Source organism: Quercus robur, chromosome 6, assembly GCF_932294415.1.
Source record: "Quercus robur chromosome 6, dhQueRobu3.1, whole genome shotgun sequence".
Lineage (NCBI taxonomy): Eukaryota > Viridiplantae > Streptophyta > Magnoliopsida > Fagales > Fagaceae > Quercus > Quercus robur.
In genome coordinates this window covers 10083691-10108740 of record NC_065539.1, presented here as the reverse complement: position 1 = coordinate 10108740, position 25050 = coordinate 10083691, and the positions used below count along the sequence as shown (strand labels likewise).

Here is a 25050-nt window from a genome sequence, read left to right as displayed (position 1 = left end):
TTTAAGGATGGGAGTTGTTCATGTGGAGACCATTGGTAATTCAAGCCACCTAAAGATCCAAGGCACTTATTTACATGATGTCAGAAACATAAGTGGAATAATGTTCTTATGATGTGTGCAGTTTCTCCAACTCTTTCTGGATTAATTTCTTGGGTTGTTTGTGATATATGACTATTCGTTTTTTCCCTTATAAGACTTGGTGCTGCTACCTTTTCTTGTGTTCCTGTTGATAATTGATTGGTTGCACAAATTACTGGAGAGTATAAATTTTTTTAATGTTGTTCTTGTTTTCTCAACAGTTATCTAGAGGTGTGCTTAAAGAACTCAAGCAAGCATCAGCATTCTTTCTTGACAATTGTCCTTGCTTGCATTAAGTAGCTTCTGTTTTCACTTTATTTAGTATTATTACAGTTTTTGTTAAAACTGTTGTGTCTTGCTTCTATTGAATACTTTTTAGCTATGGAAGCCTGGCATGTATTCCGCCTGGGATTTTACACTAAACTTTAAGAGTGCCTTCAAAATCTTGGTTGCTATCCCAAGATTTCCACTTCGAGAACTTGGGTGTCAAAATGCTTATTAATTTTTCCATGAACATTTCATCTCTATGACTGCACTGCAAATGTATCACAGCTCCTTTATGGCTAAAACGCACTGCCACACCATTGTATGCAAGTACACCCTATAATCCGGCTTTGATGGACTTCCATTTTCCAGTTTCCGCAAGGAGATAATAATTGATAATGAAATTAATCTTTTATTCATCAAGGCCTTGGGTGAGGCCAGTTGATACTTGATAGAACCATCTTTAAACTCTTTGATTATCTCTTCTCTGTATTCTGGCTTTTGAGCCCCTGATTGGACTGCATTATGCAACATGCTAACATGATTTCTCGTTTGTACAAATATAATGTTCTGCCCCAAGAGTTATCATAATTTAACAGGTCTGTAACAAATCGCTTGAATTTTAGCTAGTTCACATTGAACTGCTCTATAGCCTCTAAAAGATAGTTCTCCTGTCTTTACAAGAAGCTTGTTGTAATCTTGATTTATCTCTTGGATGCGAAATTTTTTGACTTTCTCGTTAAAATGTAGAGGAAAATAGAAGCACCTGGAAATCAGAAGTGACTCTATCAGAATTCCAGATTGATTTAGCTTTCTATTTTGTGTCTATTTGCTAGGCTTGTTGGTAAGAAACTGTAATATTATGAAGATGAACGCCTCATGAATTATGATGAAGCTTTCAGAATGTTGCTTCATTAATTTAAAAGGTGCTTGTTTACAAGGACTTTATTAATTTGTATCAAATACGATTACAACATCAATCCTTTAGCTTTTGGATTTTGCTTTGTTGTCATACATGATAAAAAGACATGAATCAAAAGATTTGACAAAACATGGATATATAAACCACACCCCACTGCTATTGTTTCTGTTACTATGATATATAAACCTTCCCTACATGGATTTTCATTCATCATTTCCGATTACTAGTTCACTTTTACATTTGGATAAAAGTGACCATCAAGTTGTAGCTTTAGTTGTGGTCCTATCATTTTTATGGTTTTCACGTCCAGTTATCAAATTCTAGCCCAATACACATGTTGGATAAAAAAAAGTTTTACATACTTTAGCCAATTTACAAATAAAAATCATTACACTTTATTATACTCATCAATTAATGTATGTTATGTCTGATTTTTTATTTTAAATTTTGGTTTCTTGGAAAAGAAAAGTATGAAATGTTGTTATTGGTGAAATATAAAATAGAATACTTAAGATGGGACAAAAATTTTTTATTCTAATTTTATCTTTTTTTTTCCCCTTATAATCTTTCAAATAAACCAAAAGAAAAGAAAATTTGAAGTTAAAAAAAAAATTACAAAAAATTAGATAATATTAAAAAGCGCTGATGAAACTTTCTTTTTCTTGGTTACTGTACCCTTTCATTTGAGAGAGAATATATTTTGAAGAGAGAGGAAAGAGTACGGACTATGGAGATAACGTAAATGAGGGTGAGCATCTCCAATGGCTTCTTTAAAACCAATCATAGAGAGAAAACACCCCAAAACCCCACTCCAACAGCTTCTCCATCTCCCTTTTTTTTTTTCTTTTTTTTTTTTAAATTGCTACAGTGCTTCTCTACAAGTAGAGAACACTGTAACATTTCCTATTCACACTTCAAATGTTTTTAGCTATTATAATAATCATCTATTGAATAAAAAAATGTTTTTCTCTCTTTCCTCCATTTCACTTTCTTCCTTGCTCACTCTCTCTCTTTCTCTTGTTTTCTTTTTAGCAAAAACTCTCCTTGCTTCTCATCAGAAAACAACAGGAAGCAAGCTTTAAATTTTGGGCAAAGCTAGCTTTAAATTCTTTCTCTCTTCAGAGTACATCACTCAGCTCCCTCTCTTCAAAAACTCTTCTCTTGGCCGAAGCAAGCTTTAAATTCTGCCACTTCCATTTCCAACATCATAGCTTTAAATTCTGGTTTTGTTCTCCGCCAGAAATGTGTGTGTAACAGGGTGAGAGTATGAGAGAAAGAGAATGAGAAAGAGAGAGCTAGAGATGAAGAAAGAAAAATAAAAGCAGAGTGGCACGTTGTGTGGAGGAAGAGTTCTAGAAAAATAAAAACAAGATGAGATGAGTGGGGATGGGATGGGGATACGTGTGTGGAGGGAAAGAAAAAAAAAACGTATGGATGCAAGGAAAGAAAGGAAAAATAATAAAAAGAATAAAAAATCACAATTGATAAATGTTACCACAATATTTTCACAATATTTCACAATAAGTAAAAGATTGTTATTAGTTAATATCGGTGAGTAAAAAAATAATTTCAATGGTGGGTTCAAATTAGAACTAGTAATAACTTTTCACATAAATTTTGTTGTGAAAGTATTGCTAAAAATGTTGTGGAAGTAACATTTCCCATTAAAAAATATAGTTGTTAAAAAAAGAATAAATAATGAATGAAGAAATAATATTTAAATGAGATAGAGAAAGGATAAAGAATCTGTTGGAAGATGTATTTGAAAAAGTAAATAGGTAAAAGGTAAATGTCACTGTTCACTGTCCAAACATACAAAAATATAGAGAAGCTGTTGGAGATGCTCTTAAACTCAATTTGAGTTTCGAGTCATATCAAATGACTAGTAGATTGTGTCAATTTATATTGTTGCCACTTAGTGGTTTGGAGGAGTTGTAGTCAAACTTTTTCAATGGAAAAGTATGTACATCGGTAAAGATAAAGTTTTCCTACAAACTCCCACCAAACTGTGATTGAATAGAGAATTCTTACCTGCTACATCTGAACATTTATACTTGACTTACACCTGATTCAGAACTGTGACTGAATTAATATAGGGATTATCCAATCAAATTAAAGATTCAACACAAGTTTAAAGTAGATACACCTAACAAGCACCTACTTCGAAATTCCATTGCTACATTAAGCAAGCAACTAAACAAATTAAGACAACCAGTCACAATTGTATCAAAAGATCAAATTCAATTGAGAAGAATCAACCATAAGAAAGGAAAGAAACAAATTGCAAAAAATTTTAGTAATTCATCCCATCTGTTATGCAAAACATAATGTATCTATAATTTTTTTTTTCCAAACACATACGCAGTTCTGAAGGTCATACTATACATGTTAGCACATCCTTTTATAAACTAGGGTATATAGACCCACTAACAAACTTGAACAACTATTGCCACTACTCCAATATTTCTACAAAAAGGCCAGGGAATACAAAGCATATTTCAGCCTAGACCTCCTATAAAAACTATGCGTGCCCAAAATATGGCTGTTGGGCTCAACCTCTACTTGGGCTCACATTCTATTTGTATTGTGGGCTTTGAGTTTCCTACTATAGGTGGTCCTATGCTCGGCAACCTAAGTACACTCTTGTTTCCTCAAACTCCTATTTACCTCACAGAGTTGCTCCCTCTCTTTCTCAGAGTGGTTGTTCTTTTCCCTCACTATTCTCTCTAGAATTGCCAACCCCCATTCCTCATTTTCTTCTCCTATTTATAACCTAAGATTAGTGTAAGTGTTATGATTACTCCCTCTTACTAGTGTGAATGGGGGTCCAATTTCGTCATCTCTAAGTGGATGTTCTGTTGGGAAAGGTGGTAATGGCATTGGAACTGATTCTCACCTTCAAAGGCTTGACCAGCAGAGATATTCCCGAGGACACTATCGGGCAGGCGAGTACGGGATGCGTCTGAGCAATATTACCCCCGACTGGGTTAAAGATGACTGGACGGGGCTTACTATCGATATCCAAGGTAGTGTTGTTCCATTCTAGCTTTCGGGCCTAGATTGGCCTCTGAGGTGTTCGGATCGAGGTTGTAGGTCCAAATGAGGGCAGGGTGACGTGTTAAGCCTCTTGGCCAGGTCCCAAGGCCCAATGGGCCTAAGGCCCTGGCCCATACAAAAACTATAGGCCATAGCAACTATTTACCATTGCTCCAACCACAGCAAAAGTTGTGAGAACATCACTTCAATTGTAAGAACATCACTTTTCTCTGTGCTTCTTGCTTTTCTTCACATCCCCATTAGGAAGCGAGGTAATTTGAAGTTTAGCATAGTGAGAAGAAAGAATATCATAAGTTAACATACTTTTGAAAGAATGTTGCCAACTAGCATCTTAAGTTTCATAGACTCAATTTCAGTCTAAAACTCGAGGGTTAAAGAATCGATTCTCACTTGGTGAGTTGGAAGTATGATGCTACATAGATCTCGAGTCTTATAAACTCGGGCTCTAAAAAGCAAAACCGAGTCTTTAAGACTCAATTTTTGTACTTGAAAAAGATCAGATCTAAAGAAGAATAGAGGAAGAACGATTTGAAGAAGAATAGAGGAAGAACAGATTTGAAAAGGCACGATATGGAGCTCCAAAGAACAGAGGAAGAACGAAGAGATGATTTGGTTGATTGGACAATTGAATGCTGGGTAAACCAATCTGGTCGATTGGACGATGGAATGTTGGGTGGGCGATTGGACAATCTGGTCTTCAAATCTGCAACATCGAAGAACGAAGAAGGAGAAGGAAAAAATAAAACGCGAGGAAGAAGAATGCGTAGAAGAAGAAGGAAAAAATAAAATGGTGAAACTTGAGTCTTAAAAACTTGAGTTCCACGTAGATATTTTTCCACATCAGATGCCACCACTTACAAATCGAGACTTAGAAACTCGAGTTTTATCTTGGAACTCGAGTTTTAGACCCTCGAGATGCTAGTTTTTCACATTGTTTTGAAAGGTGACAACTAACGAAATTTTTTGATATTTAAGGTTATTTGGAAAAAAAAAAAATTTATTCATCTGTTTTGCCACCTTCCTCAACGGCTGCCCCATTTGCCCTCTGCATTTAATCAATATTACTTTATGCTCATCTATTTGTTGGAATAATGCCAATGATTGTGTAAAGTTGTGATTTTCAATTATGTTTTGTTGGTTTTAATTTCGTGTCAAATTTGATTGTATTTCATCAATTATTTCCTTGTATGTTTGTGGGATTCAATTTAATGGGTTTAGTGTGAAAAAGTAGTGAAGAATTGTGAAGAATAGAACATCTCGCGATTGGAGCATCCCGCAAAAGGTCACATGAGGAACACATTCTAGAAGCTGAAGAGTTTAAGTGTGATGGCATCTCACGAGTGTATAAGCCCACATTATATTGTAGACACCGCATTTTGTACCCTTACGACTTAGGCCCTCGTCCCCCAATAATGCTCGAACTCTATGGCCCAATGCCAGTTTAGATCCCAATCAGATATCAAATTGACTTGAGGAGTGTTAAAATGGAAAATATAACCTTTTAAATGAGCAAAAATCTATTTTTGGAAATAAAATGACCAAAGTGGCTTTCGGCTTGCGTACATGGGCCATAACTTGTGTACGTGAGCCAAAGCATGCGTATACAGGCACATTCCTCTGTACGCAACTAGGGTTTTAGAAGCATAAGAAATGCAAGTTTTCTGCAATAATGACTGAGATTTGGAACAAATCTCACATTGCCTGGGAACCATTCCAAACCCCATTTTTTCAACTATAAAAAGCCTTATATGATACATTTTCAAAACACACAAAAATCCCACGGGAAAAACCTAAGATTCACTAGAAAACAGTGAATCAAAAAGGAGTTTTTTCACAAAATACCCTCAAGTCATTTTTATTTGATTGAGACCTTTTCTGGCCCCAATCCTTTTAGTTTAACGTTGCTAAGGTTGTGGAGAAGCCTAATCTTGAGGATCTGGTTGTTGAGAAGAATACTTTTGTGGCAAAATCCAAGGCAAATGGAAAATCATTGCCTAAGAATAAAAGAGGACCTCAAGTGAAGCACTTTTGTCACCATTATGGTATCCATGGTCACACTAGACCAAATTGCTTCAAACTTCATGCACTCAAGAGAACTAATCAACAAAATACTCTTGGGAATGGTAAAGTGAAACCAAAAGGGAAGCAAGCTGAAGGAGAAGATGGTAGTCTTCTTATTGATCATGTTGTGGAGATCCTCTTTAGCATATCATCATGCTTGGCTAGCTTTGCCCTAAGGTTTGAGCGTTTTGCTTCTCATATCCCTTCTGCTAGGATCTCACTCACAACACCTGTGCGGTATGGGTGAAGAAGGGTACTCATACATGATCACCATAATATGTCCATGCATCAATTCTTTCAATGTTTAGGGACATAGTTTCATGCATACTCTTATAAGCATTTCTATCTTGAAATGTATTTTGATCATCATGCTTCCCTCTAGAATGTTTCTTTTACTTGCTTTTATTTTAAAGTTTGTATGTTTTGATCTTACTTTATTGCATTTGTTTTGTGTGAGTAAAAATCCAAAACCACATAAAAAGTATAAAATCCAAAAAGTTTGATCGCATATGTTTGAGTACATTTCACATGTAGAGTTTGGCCTAGTACCTTTGTACTAATGATGTAGTGTATTTACGAGCTTAGTCTTATTATATATGCACATATATTGAAGATGAGTGAAATCTAGAAATCTATGTTTGATTGTTGTAAATAAATCTTTAAGCTTGTCATGTATGTCTAGCCAATATTCTTGATTGATCTTGACACATTCATAGACTTGATCTTATATATCTCCTCACATTTAATTTTCTGTAAAAAAAATTAAATAAATAAAATAAAAACTTTTCAAATGTCAGTCTCTAATAGGAATGGTAACGGGTCGAGTTCAAACTGGGTTTTTCCATACCCAGACCCGACCCGTGAGCCAAGACCTGCAGCCCGGACCCGGCCTGTTTATGAAACAGATTTTTTTCCCAAGGCCTGAACCCGCCCCCGCCGAGCCCCGCAGGCCCCGTTGGGCCGTGGTACTTCAGGGCCCATTCTGTGGCCCAATTAAAAAAAATGTTTGCCTAATATTGATTTTCTTAGCAACCAAACAGGAGGGGGAAAAGAACACTCAAGAAAACCCATTATTTTCTCAACAACCAACATATCTGAACAATCGGAAACCAACAAAACCCATTATTTTCTCAGTAACCAACAGATCGGAAACGCTTTTTTTTTCATTACAATATTTTCCCACATCAAAAGTAAAAACAAGAATTAACATACAAACCCTAGGTCTGAACAATAAGACCCTACAAAATCAAATCAAATCAACCAAGCCAATCCTATTCAACCAAAATAGCACTAAAACTAGAAATTACAAATTTGATTCTTTGAACAAAAAGAACAATTTTCATTGCAAAAGCTTGAGTTCACAACAAGGTGAGGGAGATGAGAGAGTTACGGCCTTGTGAGGTGGAGGAGGGCCTGGCGAGGTGAGGGAGGAGCAGCGGCGTCTGCAGGCTGCGGCAAGGTAAAGGAGGCAGGGAGGAAAGACTAGTGAGGTGGAGGAATGGAGCGGTGCTAGCAAAGTGAGTAGCAGCAGTCTTGCTCAAGTGAGAGTGAGGGTGAGGGAGAGAATGGGAGGTGGCTTGGGATAGAATGAGAGGGTGAGAGAATTGGTCTGAGGGATTTAGGGATTTATACTTGGGTTTTTTTTTTTTTTTTTAAATATTATATATACAGGCCGGGTATGTCTAATACCCAGACCCAACCCGAACCTACTTCGGGTCTTTTAATGAAAACCCAGACCTGACCTTAATGTTAAACAAGTTGGGTCGGGCCGAGTACCCGCAGGTCGGGTAGATTTTGCCATCCCTAGTCTCTAAAAAGAAAAATAGCTCAAAAATCTTGCTTTGAAAACTAGTTAAACTAGGAAAAGGTTGAGCAAAATGTATTAAAAAATCAAGATGTCCAAGCCAAAGGCTTATTCTTCAAAGAAATATAAAAAATCTCAAGGCATCATTACTCAAAAACCTGAGTTGTAAAGATCAAAGTATGAAAAATGGAAACCAAATGAAAAACTTTCAATCAATGTAAACTCTTTTGTGAGAAGTCATATATGTTTATTTCTATTCATGAGATAGGTCTCTTGACTTTGTGCTATTTGCGTATGACTTGATTGAATTGATCATTGAAGTTTCATGCTAGACTATGGACTAATTCATACTTGATACTCGCACACAACACACAAGTCTAATGTTCAATGAATATCTATTTCATTTGTGTGATTGTTCGAGTTTGAATGTGTGTGTGTGCTCAACCCTATGTGGATCAAATCTAAAAGATTTTTGAGTGTTTTATTTGATTTTGAAAGTAACTTGTATCACCCTTTTCTTTCAAAGTTTTTTTTTAAAAGCACATAAAAATGTATGAAAAACAACCAAAAGACTTTTCATTTCCCTATGTCTTTCAACAATTAAAAGACTCACGTGCCAGTTATAAATTTGATAATAGAACTCAAATCGAAACACATGGAAGCAAGGAACCTAATGTAGGCTAAGTTTAGATAGTCACAATGAGAGTCCAAGAAAGGAATTTAAACAGATTTAACAGACTGCTGAATACATTGAATGTTAAAGGTTTTCTGGTTATAGTCTAAATTGGGGTAGTTATGGTAAATGGCTACTTCGAGGGAGCCATTCTCCTTAGAGAAACAGAGATAGAGAGAGAGACAGAAAGAGCTAAGAACATTTTATTACTTCCATAATTCTGTACATGTTACAATCAATCAGTATATATATATAAAAGCATAGACCTTATGTAGAAGAGTATGAGGTCTTACCATATAGCGCTCTAATTTTGCATTTAGCTTCTTTAATATTTTCTCATTAACTTTTTTTTACTGTTACCCAAAAGATTACATTAACTCCTTTTTAATGTTATCTAAAAGATGGATTGCTATTGAAAATTAGACCAAACTTTATAAAAAACCCAAGCCCACTTATTCTCTTACATATTATGAACCAAGTATGATCCTTTCTCATGTGTAGATGAAAGCCAAGACCCTAACCCACTTACAAACTATCTTTCTCCTCTCCCACAAGTAGATGAAACTTGAAAGCCAAGACCCTAACTCACTTAAAAGCTCTCTTCCTCCGTACAAGCTTCCCTTCAAACTACACACACTCTTCAACTTCTAATGTAGAACAAAATTTACTATTTAATTTTTGTAATTTATTAATTTTGGTATTTTTATGTAAAATTATTTATTCTAGGTTTAGGTTATTTATTTCCTTGTTTTTAAGTGCTTTTAATGCTTTTTAGGTGAAATTTGGTTCCTATTATAGTTAAGCAGTAATTAGAACTTATTTTAAAATATATTTTTCTTGTCTGTCAAGTTTTAAGGCGCCCTTAAATATGTCTCTAAAGCCTCGTTTGGGAGGAGGGAATGGAATGGAATGGAAAGAAATGAAAAGAATAATTTTATAATATTCTTCCCTTCCCTTGTTTGGGAGTTTTAATGGAGAGAATGGAAAGTTCATTCCCTTGTTTGGGAGTTTAAGTGGGAGGGAATGGAATGGGTAGGAGAGAACACTCATTATGATTTTTTTACTAAAACTCCAAAAATACCCCTATATATTTAACTATTTATTTTAAAATAGAGGTCTAATTGTAATATTGTCATAAAATGATTCCATTTCATTCCCTCCATGTTACTCCCAAACAAGATTACTTACATTTCATTCATTTTCATTCCTTTCTATTCCTTTATTTTAAAACATTCAATCAAGGTTACTTAATTTCATTCCATTTTTTCCATTCCTTTCCCTTACTTAAATACATTCCATTCCTTTCCATTCCCTTATGATCATTCAATTCCATTCCATTTCATTCCCTTATGAACTCCCAAACAAAGCCTAAGTTTGTAAAAGTTTTTTTCATAGATTATTATTAATAAAATACAGACTTTTGTCAAAATTCTTTCTCTAGTGAATTTCAATTTATCATCTTGTGGATTCAAGGAACCCCTTGTGGATTTGAGGTCCACTACCCATAAACTAACATTTTAGTTTTTGTCCATCAAAGAGAGAATCGTGTATGTTTTTTTCAAGCTTCCAGGACATTAGTTGGTATTAGAGCCTTGACTTACCCTAGTCTGATGGCTAATCGGCGAGATGGTGACCATCACAATGACAACGACAACAACAACGTCAATAACATAGTCCTCACTAGGGCTAAGTTCCTCAAGTTTCATAAAGAGACGTGATGACAATCAACAATTTCCTTAAAAGAGTCAACAAATTATAGGCAAAATTGAGCAAAAGATTGCTACTCTTCTAGCTAGGAAATCATCTCACAACAATGATGATCAATATATTCAAAGACGCACTCCTAATTACAAGAAAATTCCATTCTTTGATGGAGATATGTGTAAATTGGATTTTATTGACTAGCTTCTTGATTTGGAAGAGTGTCCTAATTTTTGGAAGATTTGTGATGAAGAAAAAATGCGGCTTGCATCTAATAAATTGAACGGTGAAGCAGAGGAATGGTGGGAAGATATTCAAATTGATAGAAAGAGACGAGGTAAGCTTCCAATTCGCTCTTGGCAAAGAATGAAAAATGTATTAATTGATTTATGGTTCCCTAATGACTATTATGATATACTAGATTATATAAGTATTGATTATAAACCCGTATATTCATATGAAAAGCAATATGTTCAAAACATAAAAGGTCAATCACAAAACCAAAATCATAGCCAATTCCATGTGTCAAGTAAAGGAAAGGGTTTGAGGGTTGACAAAAAGTAGCCTATTTCTAAAAAAAATTTTGAAGTGAATTAATGAGTGCAAATACTAAGAATCTAATAGTAATGAACTATAAAATTTATTTTTTAAAAAAACCAATCATATATGCTCAATAAAAATCACCACATAACAAAGATCACCACACGTTCTATATTATTAAAAATTAGAAAAAAAAATTATCATAAGTAGTATTAAATTTAGGTAAGAATTAACATGTGACTAATTATGTTTACTTTTTCAAAAAAATAATTTGACTAATTATTTATATTTTTATGGTAAAAATTGTGTTTAATTTTAAATATATTCATACGTATGCATGTATTACATGCTTTTTTTTTTTTTTATAATTTGACTAATTATTTATATTTTTATAATAAAAATTGTGTTTAATTTTAAATGCATCCATGTGTTTGCATGGGTTACATGCTAGTCATACATAACATTAGCTTACACTTTTTTTAAACCATATATTTCAAAAATATGTAATGGTTTCTCATTATATATATATATATATATGATTTAGAATTTAATTGGATTTAGACTCTTTAATTTTTTCATCAAATAATTCACATGTCACAAAAATTAAAAATAAATAAATAAACACATGGCGGAAAATTGAACACCAATTGAAATATAATTTAGAATCTAATTGGATTTGGACTCTTTGATTTTTACATTCAATAATTCACCTGGCACAAAATTAAAAATTAAATAGGACACATTGCGCAAAATTGAGAATCCAATTAAAATCTAATTGGATTTTCTCTGAGTTTTAGTTATTAATATATATATGGTTGAGATTCAACTGATGCTCAGAAATTAAAACATAATTGAAACTCAAGCTCCATAGTAAATGATACAGTGCTCGTGAAGGTTACCACATAATGTCTCAACTCTCAAGGATCTTCTTGATTAATCTTCTTCTATTCTTTTATGCCATTAACTTATCCCTTTTTGTGGTACATGATATTTATAATGCAAATTCCCAATTTTGCTTTTTTTTTTTTTTTTTTTGGAGAGAAGGGGGAGGGGGGGGGGGGGGGGGGGCGAAGGGACTTGCAACTTTTACAATCTTTATAGGGAAAAAAAGAAAAACCAAAGACAATAACACACACACACATATATATATAGGCAAAGGCAGAGTTCATGAGAGACATATATGCCAAAACAATGATCAAGTAAACAAAGGCCAATGGCAACATACTACGGTATCCTTTCAATGCCATTGAGAATAAATATTCAGTGGTGACTTGTATACATCCTCCAACACCATGACAATCTGTGCACACTTAGTTCTTTATTGAAAAGTAATCATTGTTTCTGTTGAGAACTATCTTGACTAGCAACTGCTGTTGGCAATGGCATTAACAGTGATTTTCCATATTTCCATTTGATATAACATACTCAAACCTACTACATTTTCCAAAAGTAAACAATTTACAGAATTCATTATTTGGGAAGCCAATTCAAGTTGATATCTTTTTCAGCCACCAATACTTCAAGATCGGGGAGGAATTCCTTGATAGGATCCCATAACTTGGCCCTCTCCTCATCACATACCACAAGCTTTAATTGCTCAAGATCCATTATTGATTCTGGAAACTGAGTACGCAAACTCAAGCACCCTTTCATGTTGAGCTCTTTTAAACTACACATCTCACCAATGTGTTTTGGCAACTTCATAATGCTTAGGCAGTCAGATATGTCTAGAATTCTTAACTTATGGAGGCTTCTGATTGAATCTGGTAACTCTGACAAATCAGTACATGACCTAAGCCTTAGCACTTCTAAATTCACTAGCTTTCCAATTTCTTCTGGCAATGCAAACAATTTATGACAATTGGCGATACTGAGTTTTTTGAGGTGGACTATATCACATAGCCCAATAGGCAATTCCTCTAGATCATTGCAATAATTAATGTTTATCTCCGTCAAATTTGGCAATGCATCTGAAACCTGAATTGTACAATTCTCAAAAGCCTTACCAATATTACACATACACAACGATATTTTCTTCAAACTCTTCAACGGTACAAGGGTCTTGCAAAATGAAGAAATTGAAACCTTCTCTAATCTGATTCTCTTTAAATTGGATAGAGACTCGAGCAATTGAAAATTGCTTATTTTGGAATGAAAGAAACCATAATTATTGACTATCAAAACCTTGAGTTTATCCATTTTCTCCACAAACTCAGGTAAGGTGTAATTCTTTGTATGAAAATTCAGAACTAGAACCTCAACTTCGGATCCTTGAATGTTGCACCAACTTGATGAGAATAATTCATCTGCAAAAAGAATGTTATACAATGTGACAAGCCATCAATATATGTAAATTACATATTGTGTATGTATGTGTCTTTGATAGAGAGAAAATATGCGAACCTGTTGAGATAGATAATAGGTGAGCATTAATGAGTTGTTGTTTTTGTTCCGTCCACCACTTTGGTGGACTGTTTTTACTTATGTTGATAATCAGTCTTGACCTTTGTCCTATTGGCTCCCGGCTGCTCTGATGCATAGCAAGCTCTCTAAGAATATCATGTTGTGTGACAAAGTCGTCATTATAATTGCTTTCATTATAATAGCTTTTGACCTCACTTGCATCTTTCCTAATTAATAGACAAAATTAAAAGCTTAGAACACAATAAAATTCTTCAATCTTCACATATAAAAATATATATATTTCATTATCATTCAACAAAACTAAGAATATAATGACACAACCAAGGAAAATCAACACTATCAGTTTCTATCTACGACAAATGAATTCAAGTGTCTGCCTGACAAGCAGCAAAAGGGTATAGACTAATAAAAGTAGAAACCCCCCTCTTTTCAAGTAGTTGGAATCTCTAGTTTGGCATCACTTTCCTTCTTCCTAGCTCTTTCTAGCAATCACATTTTCAATGGTAAAAAAAATTCCTAAATTGGCCAGACAAATAAAATATAGCATAATAACATATTATTAATTGCTATCAGAAGTTTATTAGGCCATAAGACATGATAAAATATCTAGGCCTACGGCCGGGTGTAGAGTTATAGCATATTACAACTAGAAACTAGCAGTAATCACATGAAGAAATCACACTTAAAAAGATTATATTATAGAAATAACACAGCCAACATACTTTGCCATCACGAGACTAGCCAGATTCCGAATGGTGAGTTCTTCCAAATTGGCAATGGCATGGATGCCATCTTCATCTAGTTCATATAATTCTACCCACATATCAATGAGGGCAGCAACAGGGATCCTTTGGTCTTCAGGAAATGAACCTAGGTCCATGAAACAGTCTTCGATGTTGTCCTTGTCATATTGAAATTCTAGGCTTTTTTGAAGACAAGCAAGCAGCTCAGCATCAGAACTGAGGAAAGATCGACCATCAGACCATTTCATTAGTCTACTACGCCATACCTCCTCCTTCTGCCTACGCAGTGAGCCGCCAATCACTTTAAGGACCAGAGGAAACCCCCCACAGCCTCTTGCTATCTGTAATTCAAGGAACCGAATAAACTCGGTTATTGTTCGGAAATATGAAAACATGGTTTGAGTTACAAAACAAGCAAAGCTTAAATGTATGTGTGAGTATGGAAACATAATTTTGGCAGGTACCTATGGTATTATGTACCTATATGTAAGTAACACCAAGAGGCAAAAGTACCTACATAATTTTTGCAATCATCTACATAGCTTACCCAAAAGCAAAAGTACAAATAAAATTAAGCATATTTCATGCATATATCATATTGAAAAGGTACCTTTTTCATATCTTCTTCTGTCGGAATGTAAGAGCTCCCATCTTGCAGGGATGCTGAGTGGCAAAAAAGCGTAATTGCATCTACATCATTTAGCACGTCTAAGCGATATGTAAATTCAAATCTTGGAAATGCAGTTCTTGAAGTAACCAAAATCTTGTATTTTGGAATATTAAACTTAAACTTTTCGGGAAGGGATTCTGATCCAAGCCAGACGTCATCCAGGATCAACAATATAGGATTAGGTCCAATATGATTCAGCAGTTGCGGTAGCTGTTCAATTGCATCTTCATCACTTTGAATTAGAAACTCAGGCCGAAAGTACTTATAATCAAATAGGTTTTGTACAATGACCTTCACGTTGGGAGTTTGTGAAACGTTGACAAAGAGAATATTTTCCTTATATGTGCCTAACCAAAAACAGTGTAGTTAGAAAGCTGCAGTAGAGGCTCATTTCATATCCATAACATCACACAGAAACACACATAATGGCGAAGTCATATGAATATAACTCCCAATCCCAATCCCAGCAAAGGGCAAGAAGTGAAAACGCTACCAATTATGAAGATATGAGAAAATTTTTTTTAAAGCATCTCCGAATTTGACATGTTAATTAAGGTGCTAACAAAAAGTATAACTTTTGATATGATAGATTGGTGGAAAAAAATACATACAATTGACAATGATTACTCTATTGACATCCATAGCCAACCCCAAAATATTGGGACTAAGGCTCAGTTGTTGTTATTGTTTATTTCTTTTCTTCTACTACTTTTCAAAGATAGAATTTCATAGTATGAAATATGCAAAAAACGCTGCTATGACAGTTGAAAGGGCCAAAAGAAAAGAATGAACATAATTAGCCATGGCGTACCACATCTTACTTAATGAGACAGTTTTTTTTTTTCCAAACAGTATTTCAGTTTCATATGCAGAAATTCAAGTTCATGTGTGAATGCAATCCCATTATTAAAATTCCAATTATAACCAAACATATAATATTCAATCAGTAGATTCATATCAGGATTCAGAACTGAAATTCTATATGTATTTTGTTGTTGGTACTCCCAAATCATAAGAATTTGCATAAAGGCACCATAGTCCATAAATAACTTCAACAATATGCAAACAATACTTCCTAAAACAGTTGCCAATTATAAAGTAAAATTACAGAGTGACAAACAAAAGAGATGGAAGTACCTCTAATTTGGTCATCCTGACAAAGCATTTGGACCAATGTGGTCTTCCCACGTCCTCCAGGAGCAGTCAATAGAAGCAGCTGCACCTCCTCCTTCAACAGCAGCGTCTTTAACTCCTTCATTGGCATATCAAACCCAACTGTAAAATCTGGGGGTTCACGAACCGCACATGACACCCTTGTTGTCTCCATGGACCTGGTCGAATCCATACTCTCCCGAATACCACTCACAATTTCTCTAGTCTCCAACACAGTCCTTGCACCATATAATTGCAAATCAACCTGACAGAACCTCAAAATGTCTTCTTCCAACTTAGAAAGTTTGCTTGAGTACTTGACTATTAGAACCAAGTTCCACCATGGGATTTGCAAGCTATTGCAAACTAGCTCCCTACCCTTCGTCATTTCTTCGATCAAGCTCTGTGTATTCTCTACTGCACGACCACGTTGTTGGTTTGATCGTTCTATATCTTCGACCGCCTGCGCCAAAAGATCTAACGTGGAATCGAGGCGTTTAAGAATGCGTTTGAACTGACGGGCGTTTCTTACCACATCCTTAACTGTTTCGCGTAACGACGTTAAGACCTGTCCAAATCCTGCCCCAAGAAGAGGCCCTGCAACGCTCAGAGGCATAACTTTGCTTCTTCTTCTTCTTCTTCTTCTTCTTTAGGATGATGAATGAGAATTTTATCCAAACAAATGAAAACGTGCAAAACAGTACAAGTAAACTAAACTAGCAGCGAATCTGATACAAGAATAATCACAAAGATGGAAACCAGTTGAGATCTCAAACCCTTCAATTTCTTCTCAGTTACTTTGTGCTGATAAAAGTAAACGGAACAGAAAATACAAAATATATAAAGTAAACTACCCATCAAAATCACGAAATCCAAAAATTGGAAAAATAGAAAATCATAAAAGAACAAACCTTGAGTTTGGTGTGGCGGCGCCAGCTCCAGAGGCGACGTGTGCAGCGGCGGGGTGGAGCTCCGGTGCTAAGTGGAGAGGAGGAATCTATATTATTGGTGGCGTATAAAAAAGTGTATAGAAAAATGTGTTCAAAATGGACTTCCAAACGGACCTAACACTTCACTCACTCTACCCAACTATGCAAAATGCAAAATTTTTTTTTTTTTTGGGATGACTTAGATTTTTTTTTTAATAAATAAAAATTGTAATACAGTGGTAAATTAGCAGTGAGACCTGAAAATTGCAATACAGTGGCAAACTAGCAAATATTTCCTCAACTCAAATCATTATTGCTACTGCAATAACTCTTAAAAACTTTGCTTCGATAGACAAACAAACCCAAATCTTCAAAAGATTGTAAATCCAATCTAGTATTTCGAAACCCAATTTAGAAACAAACTGACAGAGACCTCCCTCTGCCCAACAAATTTTGTTTAAGGATGTTTTAGATTTTCCTTCAAATGAATGAAAAAACCGCAACACAGTATAACTTAAATTAGCTGCGAAATCTTTTAATTACGAAGCTGGGGTAACACCTTATATACTGCTACAGAACTTTATAAAGACGCAAACCCTTCAATTTTTTCTTAGTTTCTCTGCGTAGAAAAGGAAACGGAGCTGAAGAGCGTTGCGCGTCTACGTTTCACGTTTTCTGCGTTTTTTTTTTTTTTATTTTTTTTTTTATTCTCCCCAGCAGCAATTGTTGACCCGATCCTCTGTGAACAGTGCACTTATGCACGGTTTACGGGTCCCACAAACTCCACCTTTTATCAATTTTTTCATTAAAAATGGGTCCCACAGCACTATTCACACATTTAAAAATTATTTTGCTACAGTGTTTTCAGTTTTAAGTTTTCAGTTTCAGCAAAATAAGTTCTATCCAAACAGACCCTCAACGTCTCACGTCTGCGTTCGCCTTTTTTTTTTTTTTTTTTTTTTTTTTTTTTCAGTCGCATATTGTTGACTTTTCAGTCATGAACAGTGACTTATATACTGTTCATGGATCCCACAAACTCCACTTTTTATCAACTTTTTCATTAAAAATGGGTCCCACGGTACTATTTACACATTTAAAAATTATTTTACTACAGTGTTTTCAGTTTTCAATTTTCAATTTCAGCAAAGTAAGTTCTATCCAAACATACCCTAAATAAGGCAGTTGAGTGCTAAAAAAGAAGAGCATTAAAAAAAAAAATACCTGATTCCTTCGAGGAAAAGAAAGAATTAAAATCGGGTAGAGCACGACAATAAAGCAACCAATACACGCTTTTGACTTTTCTCCTCCATATCTTTATCACGAACATGGAGCTGAAGTTAAGGACATAGTTACATAATTTCTTTTTTTGGTTAGGAACCAACCAAGTTATAGACCCAAGCGACACAGCACGGACTTTTATTATATATACGGTTATTTAAGAGATTTCACCTGTTTAGAATTGTTTTTTTTTTTTTTTTTTTTTTTTTTTGGTTTAAAACTATCTCTACGCCTCAATATTTAAGTAGAGACAAAACTAAAAAATAATCCGATAAAAATACAATTCTGACTTTCATAACCTAAAAAATAGGACCACTCTTAGGTTGATTTTCAAATTGCTTTATCCACTTATAAATTAAATTCTCAAAATAAAAATTATATATTTATAAAATAAAAAAACACAAGTTTTTTTCTTTTTTTTTTTACAAAATAGGACAAGTAAAAAAAAAAAAAAAAAAGCCTCATCGCAAGTGCGAAATGGGATATAGTTTCGTTTCTTTATTGTTTATCTTTATTTTTTATTTTTTAATGTAATTCTTTTAATTTCTTTATGCATATTATTATTTAAAGTAAATTAAATATTAATCTAAAGGTTGAACTAATAAATGATCATATTACTTCTTGAAAAGTTTAATTCTTAGTTTAATTATCTATACTACTATTTAAGGGGCTTCACATGTGATGGAGATCAAGGCACCGCTTCAAAGAATCTCGTTCAAGTACCAATTGGGCCGATTAGGAAAGTACGAGCAAAGAAGTTCAAGGATGTACTCAACGGACTCATCCAAGAGTTATGGGCTCAAGCAAATTCGTGGAGGCCCATTAAGCATGATCCACGTGGGCAACAAAAAATCGTCACCTTGATTCAAGTTCTAGAAGGATCCAATCAAGGCTAAGAATTGGCAAGAAATATTTTGGGTCTATTCTAGAAGGATCGGGTTGCATGGCTATTCTAGGCGCCACTTTCTTTCCTTTTATGTTGTCTTTTTTCTTTTTTCCTTCTATATGACTCTAGGCAACCAACCTTTATTGCCTTATATGTCTTGTGTGTTTTAGGAAGGTAAGGATTTCTTTCCTTACCCATTTTCGGCTTTAATTAGGTTTTCTATGTTAGGGTTTTTTTTTTTTTTTTTTTCCTAGTAATGTTTAGCCCTTTAAATAGGTGCATAAGCAATGGAAAACAGAGACATTCGATGATTGATAAAACTTGTGAGGTTTATTCTCTTTGGTTCTTTGAAGAACTACTTGAACTTATCGGGAATTCCCGTGGTGTTCATCTCGACTTATCAAACGGAGTTTCCACCACCGTTTGTGGCGTCTTCCTTATACCGAGGTTCTTGTTTGTCATAAACAATGGGTCGAGGTCTCCCATTTGAATCTGTCCAAAGAACGATCTTGGGTTCCCTTTCGTTGTTAGGTCTCGTTATTCTTGACGGGGTTCACATCATTTGGTATCAGAGCCAGGTTTCTAGTTCAGGTTTGCCTATCCTTTAACATATTTATCTCTTCTTAGCCGAATTTCCTTTACCCTATCTATTCCATCTTTGTTTGTCTTGTTGATGTCTAAACTATTGGTCTGGTCTCACATCTCTTAGTTATTTCGAAATCTTATTTCATTATTCTCAAAGCTAGTTGCTGATCATTAAAAAAAAAAAAAAAAAAAAAAAAAAAAAAAAAAGAGAGAGAGACTCGAAGAAGAAGACAGAAAGGAGTCCGAACAAAAAAAAAAAAAAAAAATTCACTATTCTGTGCTTCCAAAATTCCAAACTGCCATATTCCTTCTAATTCTAATTCTAATCTGAAAATTTCCATATTCCTTATGTTCAAATCTGAGATTCCATGATTAGTTCTTGGTGAATTGTTGCTGGAAATTTTGAGTTGTTTGTTTAGTTTCAAAAGAACTGAAAGAGAATTATCGAGTGGAAAAAGGCAAGAGTGGTGAGAACATCAAAGGGTAAAAGCCATATTATTTTGAGTGAAACACGAGTGGAGAGTGATCCACATTCTTAAGTGTAAACACGTAAGGGAGTGATTCGTGAGGTTCCTTTTTTTTTTACTTCTAACCTTTGTTTTGCAGCAATCATGTCTCACGATAGTGGTAAGAGCATTGCCGAAGATGATACAAAATTGGCTGATTCGAAAGTGTTTTTGGAGGCCATGATGAGTGAGATGAGGCGTGTGATGAAGATAGAGATGGCACAGGTTCACGAACGGATAGATCAGATGGAGAATAGACGTGAGGAGCAACCACAAAACGATCGTAATTTGCATAGAAGGGAAAGAGTTCCACCGAGGGAGGAGGATGAAGGGCGTTATGGGTCTGGTTTTGATGAAGAAGAAGATCGGAATTCCATTGTTAGCAATAGGAGACCTGGAGGAAGATTTAGAGAAGCTAGGAATCGCGAAGATAACAACTTGGGTGGTATTAAGATGAAGATTTCGTCCTTTCAAGGTAGGTCTGATCTTGAGGCATATCTTGAGTGGGAGAAGAAGATGGAGTTCATGTTTGATTGCCACAACTACTCCGAGACAAAGAAGGTAAAATTAGCCGTGATTGAATTTTCTAAATATGCTATTACTTGGTGGGATCAGCTTGTGATAAACAGGAGGCGGAATAGAGAACGCCCAATAGACACATGGTAGGAGATGAAAGTAGTGATGAGAAAGCGATTCGTTCCAAATTACTACTACTGAAAGTTGTACAAAAAGCTACAAGGTCTTAGACAAGGAAGTCGAAGCGTAGAGGATTACTACAAGAAGATGGAGATTGCTATGATCTGCACTAATGTAAAGGAGGATCGGGAGGCTACAATGGCTAGATTTTTGCTTGGCTTAAACCGGGAGATCCATGATAAGGTAGAGATGCAGCATTATGTGGAATTGGAAGATATGGTGCATATGGCTATCAAAGTGGAACAACAACTCAAGAGAGGGAATGGGACATGTGCAGGCCATAACTCTAGTTCTACCTCTTGGAAATCGAGTCATGCTAAGCCACTAGACAAGTCACAAACGCCCAAACCCAAGCCCAAGTCCGCGACCACCAGCCACGTTGCTCAAGGTAAAACCGAAGCCTTTACCTCTAGGAATCATGATATTAAATGTTTTAGACGTCAAGGCAGGGGCCACATAGCAAGTCAATGTCCAAACAAGCAAGTCATGGTGTTGCAAGCCAATGGTGAAATTGTGACCGATGATGAAGATTCCGACACCGACGACATGCCGCCATTAGAGGATGTTTCCGAGGAGGAGTATTTAGCCCCTGGCGCATTGACATTGGTGGCGAGGAGAGCATTGAGCTTGCAAGCAAAAGGAGTTGATGAAATAAAGCGGGAGAACATCTTTCACACTAGGTGCTATGTTAAGGACAAGGTATGTAGTGTGATTATTGATGGTGGTAGTTGTACTAATGTTGCAAGCACAATTATGGTGGAGAAATTGGGATTGCCGATGGTAAAACACCCTAGACCGCACAAGTTGCAATGGCTAAATGATAGTGGTGAGATCAGGGTGAACAAGCAAGTGTTAGTTGCATTTCGAATCAGTAAATACGAAGATGAAGTGTTGTGTGATGTAGTACCGATGTAAGTGGGACACTTATTGCTAGGGCGTCCATGGCAGTTCGATAGGCAAGTGAAGCATGATGGCTTTACGAACAAGTACTCTTTTGTACTTAATCAACGATCAATCACTCTTGTATCATTGACATCGTAGCAAGTATACGAGGATCAAGTAAGATTACAAAATGAGAGTGATCAAAAGAAAGAGAGTGAGCAAAAGAAAAAGAGTGAAAATCAGAGAGAGGCCGAGAAAAATGAGGGAGAAAAAGAAAATCAAAGTTCGGCCCTTGAGAGAAAATCAGAGAGAAAACAAAAGAATTTCTATGCAAAAGTGAGTGAGATCAAGTGAGCAATGTTTTCAAATCAGCCGATGATTGTACTTTTATACAAAGAGGCATTTTTAAGCATTAACGAACTTGACCTTGCTTTGCCTAGTTCTATTGTTTCTCTTTTGCAGGAGTATGGGGATGTCTTCCCCAAGGAAACACCACATGGGTTACCTCCAACCCGAGGGATTGAACATCAAATTGATTTTGTTCCCGGTGTAACCATTCCAAACCAACCAACTTATAGGAGCAATCCCGAGAAGACAAAGGAGCTTCAATGGCAAGTAAGTGAATTGTTGGAGAAAGGGCACGTGAGGGAGAGCATGAGCCCATGTGCGGTTCCGGTCTTACTTGTACCTAAGAAGGATGGGACGTGGAGAATGTGGGTTGATTGCCAAGCCATCAACAACATAACGGTAAAGTATCGTCATCCTATCCCATGCTTAGATGATATGTTAGATGAGCTGCATGGTTCTTGCATATTTTCCAAGATTGATTTAAAAAGTGGTTATCATCAAATTAGGATAAAAGAAGGAGATGAATGGAAAACCGCCTTTAAAACAAAATATGGTTTGTATGAATGGTTAGTTATGCTTTTTGGTTTGACTAATGCTCCGAGCACCTTTATGAGACTTATGAACCATGTTTTGCGTGCATTTATAGGCAGATTTGTTGTTGTCTATTTTGATGATATACTCATTTATAGCAAAAACATAGACGATCATGTAGTACATTTGAAATCCGTTTTAGATGTGCTAAGGAAAAAAAGGTTGTTTGCTAATTTAAAGGAGTGCACTTTTTTCACCAATAAGCTTGTATTTTTGGGATTTGTTGTTAGTGCACAAGGTATACAGGTTGATGAAGAGAAGGTACATGCAATCCAAGATTGGCCGAGCCCCACAAGTGTAGGTAATGTTCGTAGTTTTCATGGACTTGCTAGTTTCTACCGGCGGTTCGTGAAGGACTTCAATAGCTTAGCCGCACCGCTTACCGAAGTGATCAAGAAGAACGTTGAATTTCGGTGGGGAGAAGAACAAGAGAAGGCATTTCAATTAATCAAAGAGAAGCTGACTAGTGCACCTTTGTTGTCTTTACCCAACTTTTCTAAAACGGTTGAAATTGAATGTGATGCTTTAGGTATTGGCATAGGCGCCGTTCTTATGCAAGAAGGACGACCAATTGCTTACTTCAGCGAGAAACTCAGCGGGGCAGCCTTAAACTACCCAACTTATGACAAGGAGTTGTATGCATTGGTTCGGGCTTTAGAGACATGACAGCACTACCTATGGCCTAAGGAGTTCTTGATTCACACCGATCATGAGTCCTTGAAACACTTGAAGGGCCAACACAAGCTAAACAAAAGGCATTCGCGATGGGTGGAGTTCATAGAGACGTTTCCATACGTCATTCGGTACAAGCAAGGTAAGGAGAATGTAGTCGCCGATGCACTTTCTCGCAGGTATGCCTTACTCTCCACACTTGATGCAAAATTTCTTGGTTTTGAACACATTAAAGAATTATATGTTGAAGACCACGAATTTTGTGAGGAATATCGAGCTTGTGAGAAAATCGCCTCTGGTAAGTTCTTTAAGCTTGATGGATTCCTATTTCGAGAAAATAAGCTATGCGTGTCTAATTGTTCTATGAGGGAGTTATTAGTGCAGGAATCACATGATGGGGGATTAATGGGACATTTTGGAGTTACAAAGACTTTAGCTATTTTACAGGAACACTTCTATTGGCCTCACATGAAACGAGATGTCGAACGGATTTGTGGTAGATGTGTCACATGTAGGCAAGCTAAATCCAAGGTGCAGCCCAACGGTTTGTATACTCCTTTACCAATTCCTAGTGAGCCTTGGATTGATATTTCAATGGATTTTGTGTTAGGATTGCCTAGGACTAAAAGTGGAAGAGATTCAATTTTTGTGGTCGTGGATAGATTTTCTAAAATGGCACATTTTATTCCATGTCACAAAACGGATGACGCTTCGCATGTTGTTGATTTGTTCTTTAGAGAGATTGTGAGATTACATGGCATGCCTAGGACAATTTTTTCGGATAGAGATGCTAAGTTCTTAAGCTATTTTTGGAAGACTTTGTGGTGTAAGCTAGGTACTAAGTTATTGTTTTCCACTACTTGTCATCCACAAACTGATGGTCAAACTGAAATAGTAAATAGGACTTTGTCTACTCTATTGAGGGCAATCATTAGAAAGAACATCAAAACATGGAAAGAATGTTTACCACATGTTGAGTTTGCATATAATAGAGCTATTCATTTTGCTACCAAATTTTCGCCATTTGAAATTGTGTATGGGTTTAATTCTTTAACTCCATTGGATTTATCTCCTTTATGAAGCAGATTCATGAGAAAGCAAGACTCAACATTGAGCGAAGAACAGAGCAATATGCCACACAAGCCAACAAGGGACGTCGCAAACTGGTTTTTGAACCCGGAGATTGGGTTTGGTTGCATATGAGAAAAGAAAGATTCCCGGCGAAAAGATATTCCAAATTGCTCCCAAGAGGAGATGGTCCCTTCCAAGTCCTCGAGCGTATCAATGACAACGCTTACAAGCTAGATTTACCTGGTGAGTACGATGTAAGTGCCACTTTTAATGTTACTGATTTGAGTCCTTTTGATGTAGGTGATGATTTGAGGGTAAATCCTTTTCAAGAGGAAGGGAATGATGGAGATCAAGGCACCGCTTCGAAGGATCTCGTTCAAGTACCAATTGGACCGGTTATGAGAGCACGAGCAAAGAAGTTCAAGGATGTACTCAACGGACTCATCCAAGAGTTATGGGCTCAAGCAAATTCGTGGAGGCCCATTGAGCATGATCCACGTGGGCAACAAAAAATCGT

At 35.9% G+C, this 25050-nt stretch overlaps 1 protein-coding gene and 1 pseudogene across 6 annotated transcripts; both read right to left on the bottom strand.

Moving 5' to 3' along the window:
• The window catches only part of LOC126732684 (probable disease resistance protein At5g66900), a 95483-nt pseudogene that overhangs the window by 5374 nt on the left and 65059 nt on the right, over positions 1-25050 (bottom strand).
• Positions 12457-18377, bottom strand: LOC126732676 (probable disease resistance protein At5g66900). 6 transcript variants are annotated; one of them, XM_050435656.1, is made up of 8 exons: positions 18240-18356; positions 17578-17637; positions 17001-17067; positions 16075-16893; positions 14878-15284; positions 14247-14608; positions 13504-13730; positions 12457-13406 (listed from the first exon to the last, which is right to left on the bottom strand). In XM_050435656.1, exons 4-8 carry the CDS (start codon positions 16703-16705, stop codon positions 12571-12573), a joined length of 2463 nt encoding a protein of 820 aa, XP_050291613.1. In that variant the 5' UTR covers positions 16706-16893; positions 17001-17067; positions 17578-17637; positions 18240-18356; the 3' UTR covers positions 12457-12570. The 6 variants fall into 6 exon arrangements, with proteins under 6 accessions (XP_050291613.1, XP_050291612.1, XP_050291615.1 ...); XM_050435655.1 differs by lacking the exon at positions 17578-17637 and having other exon boundaries at positions 17001-17086; positions 18240-18377; XM_050435658.1 differs by lacking the exon at positions 17578-17637 and having other exon boundaries at positions 18240-18363.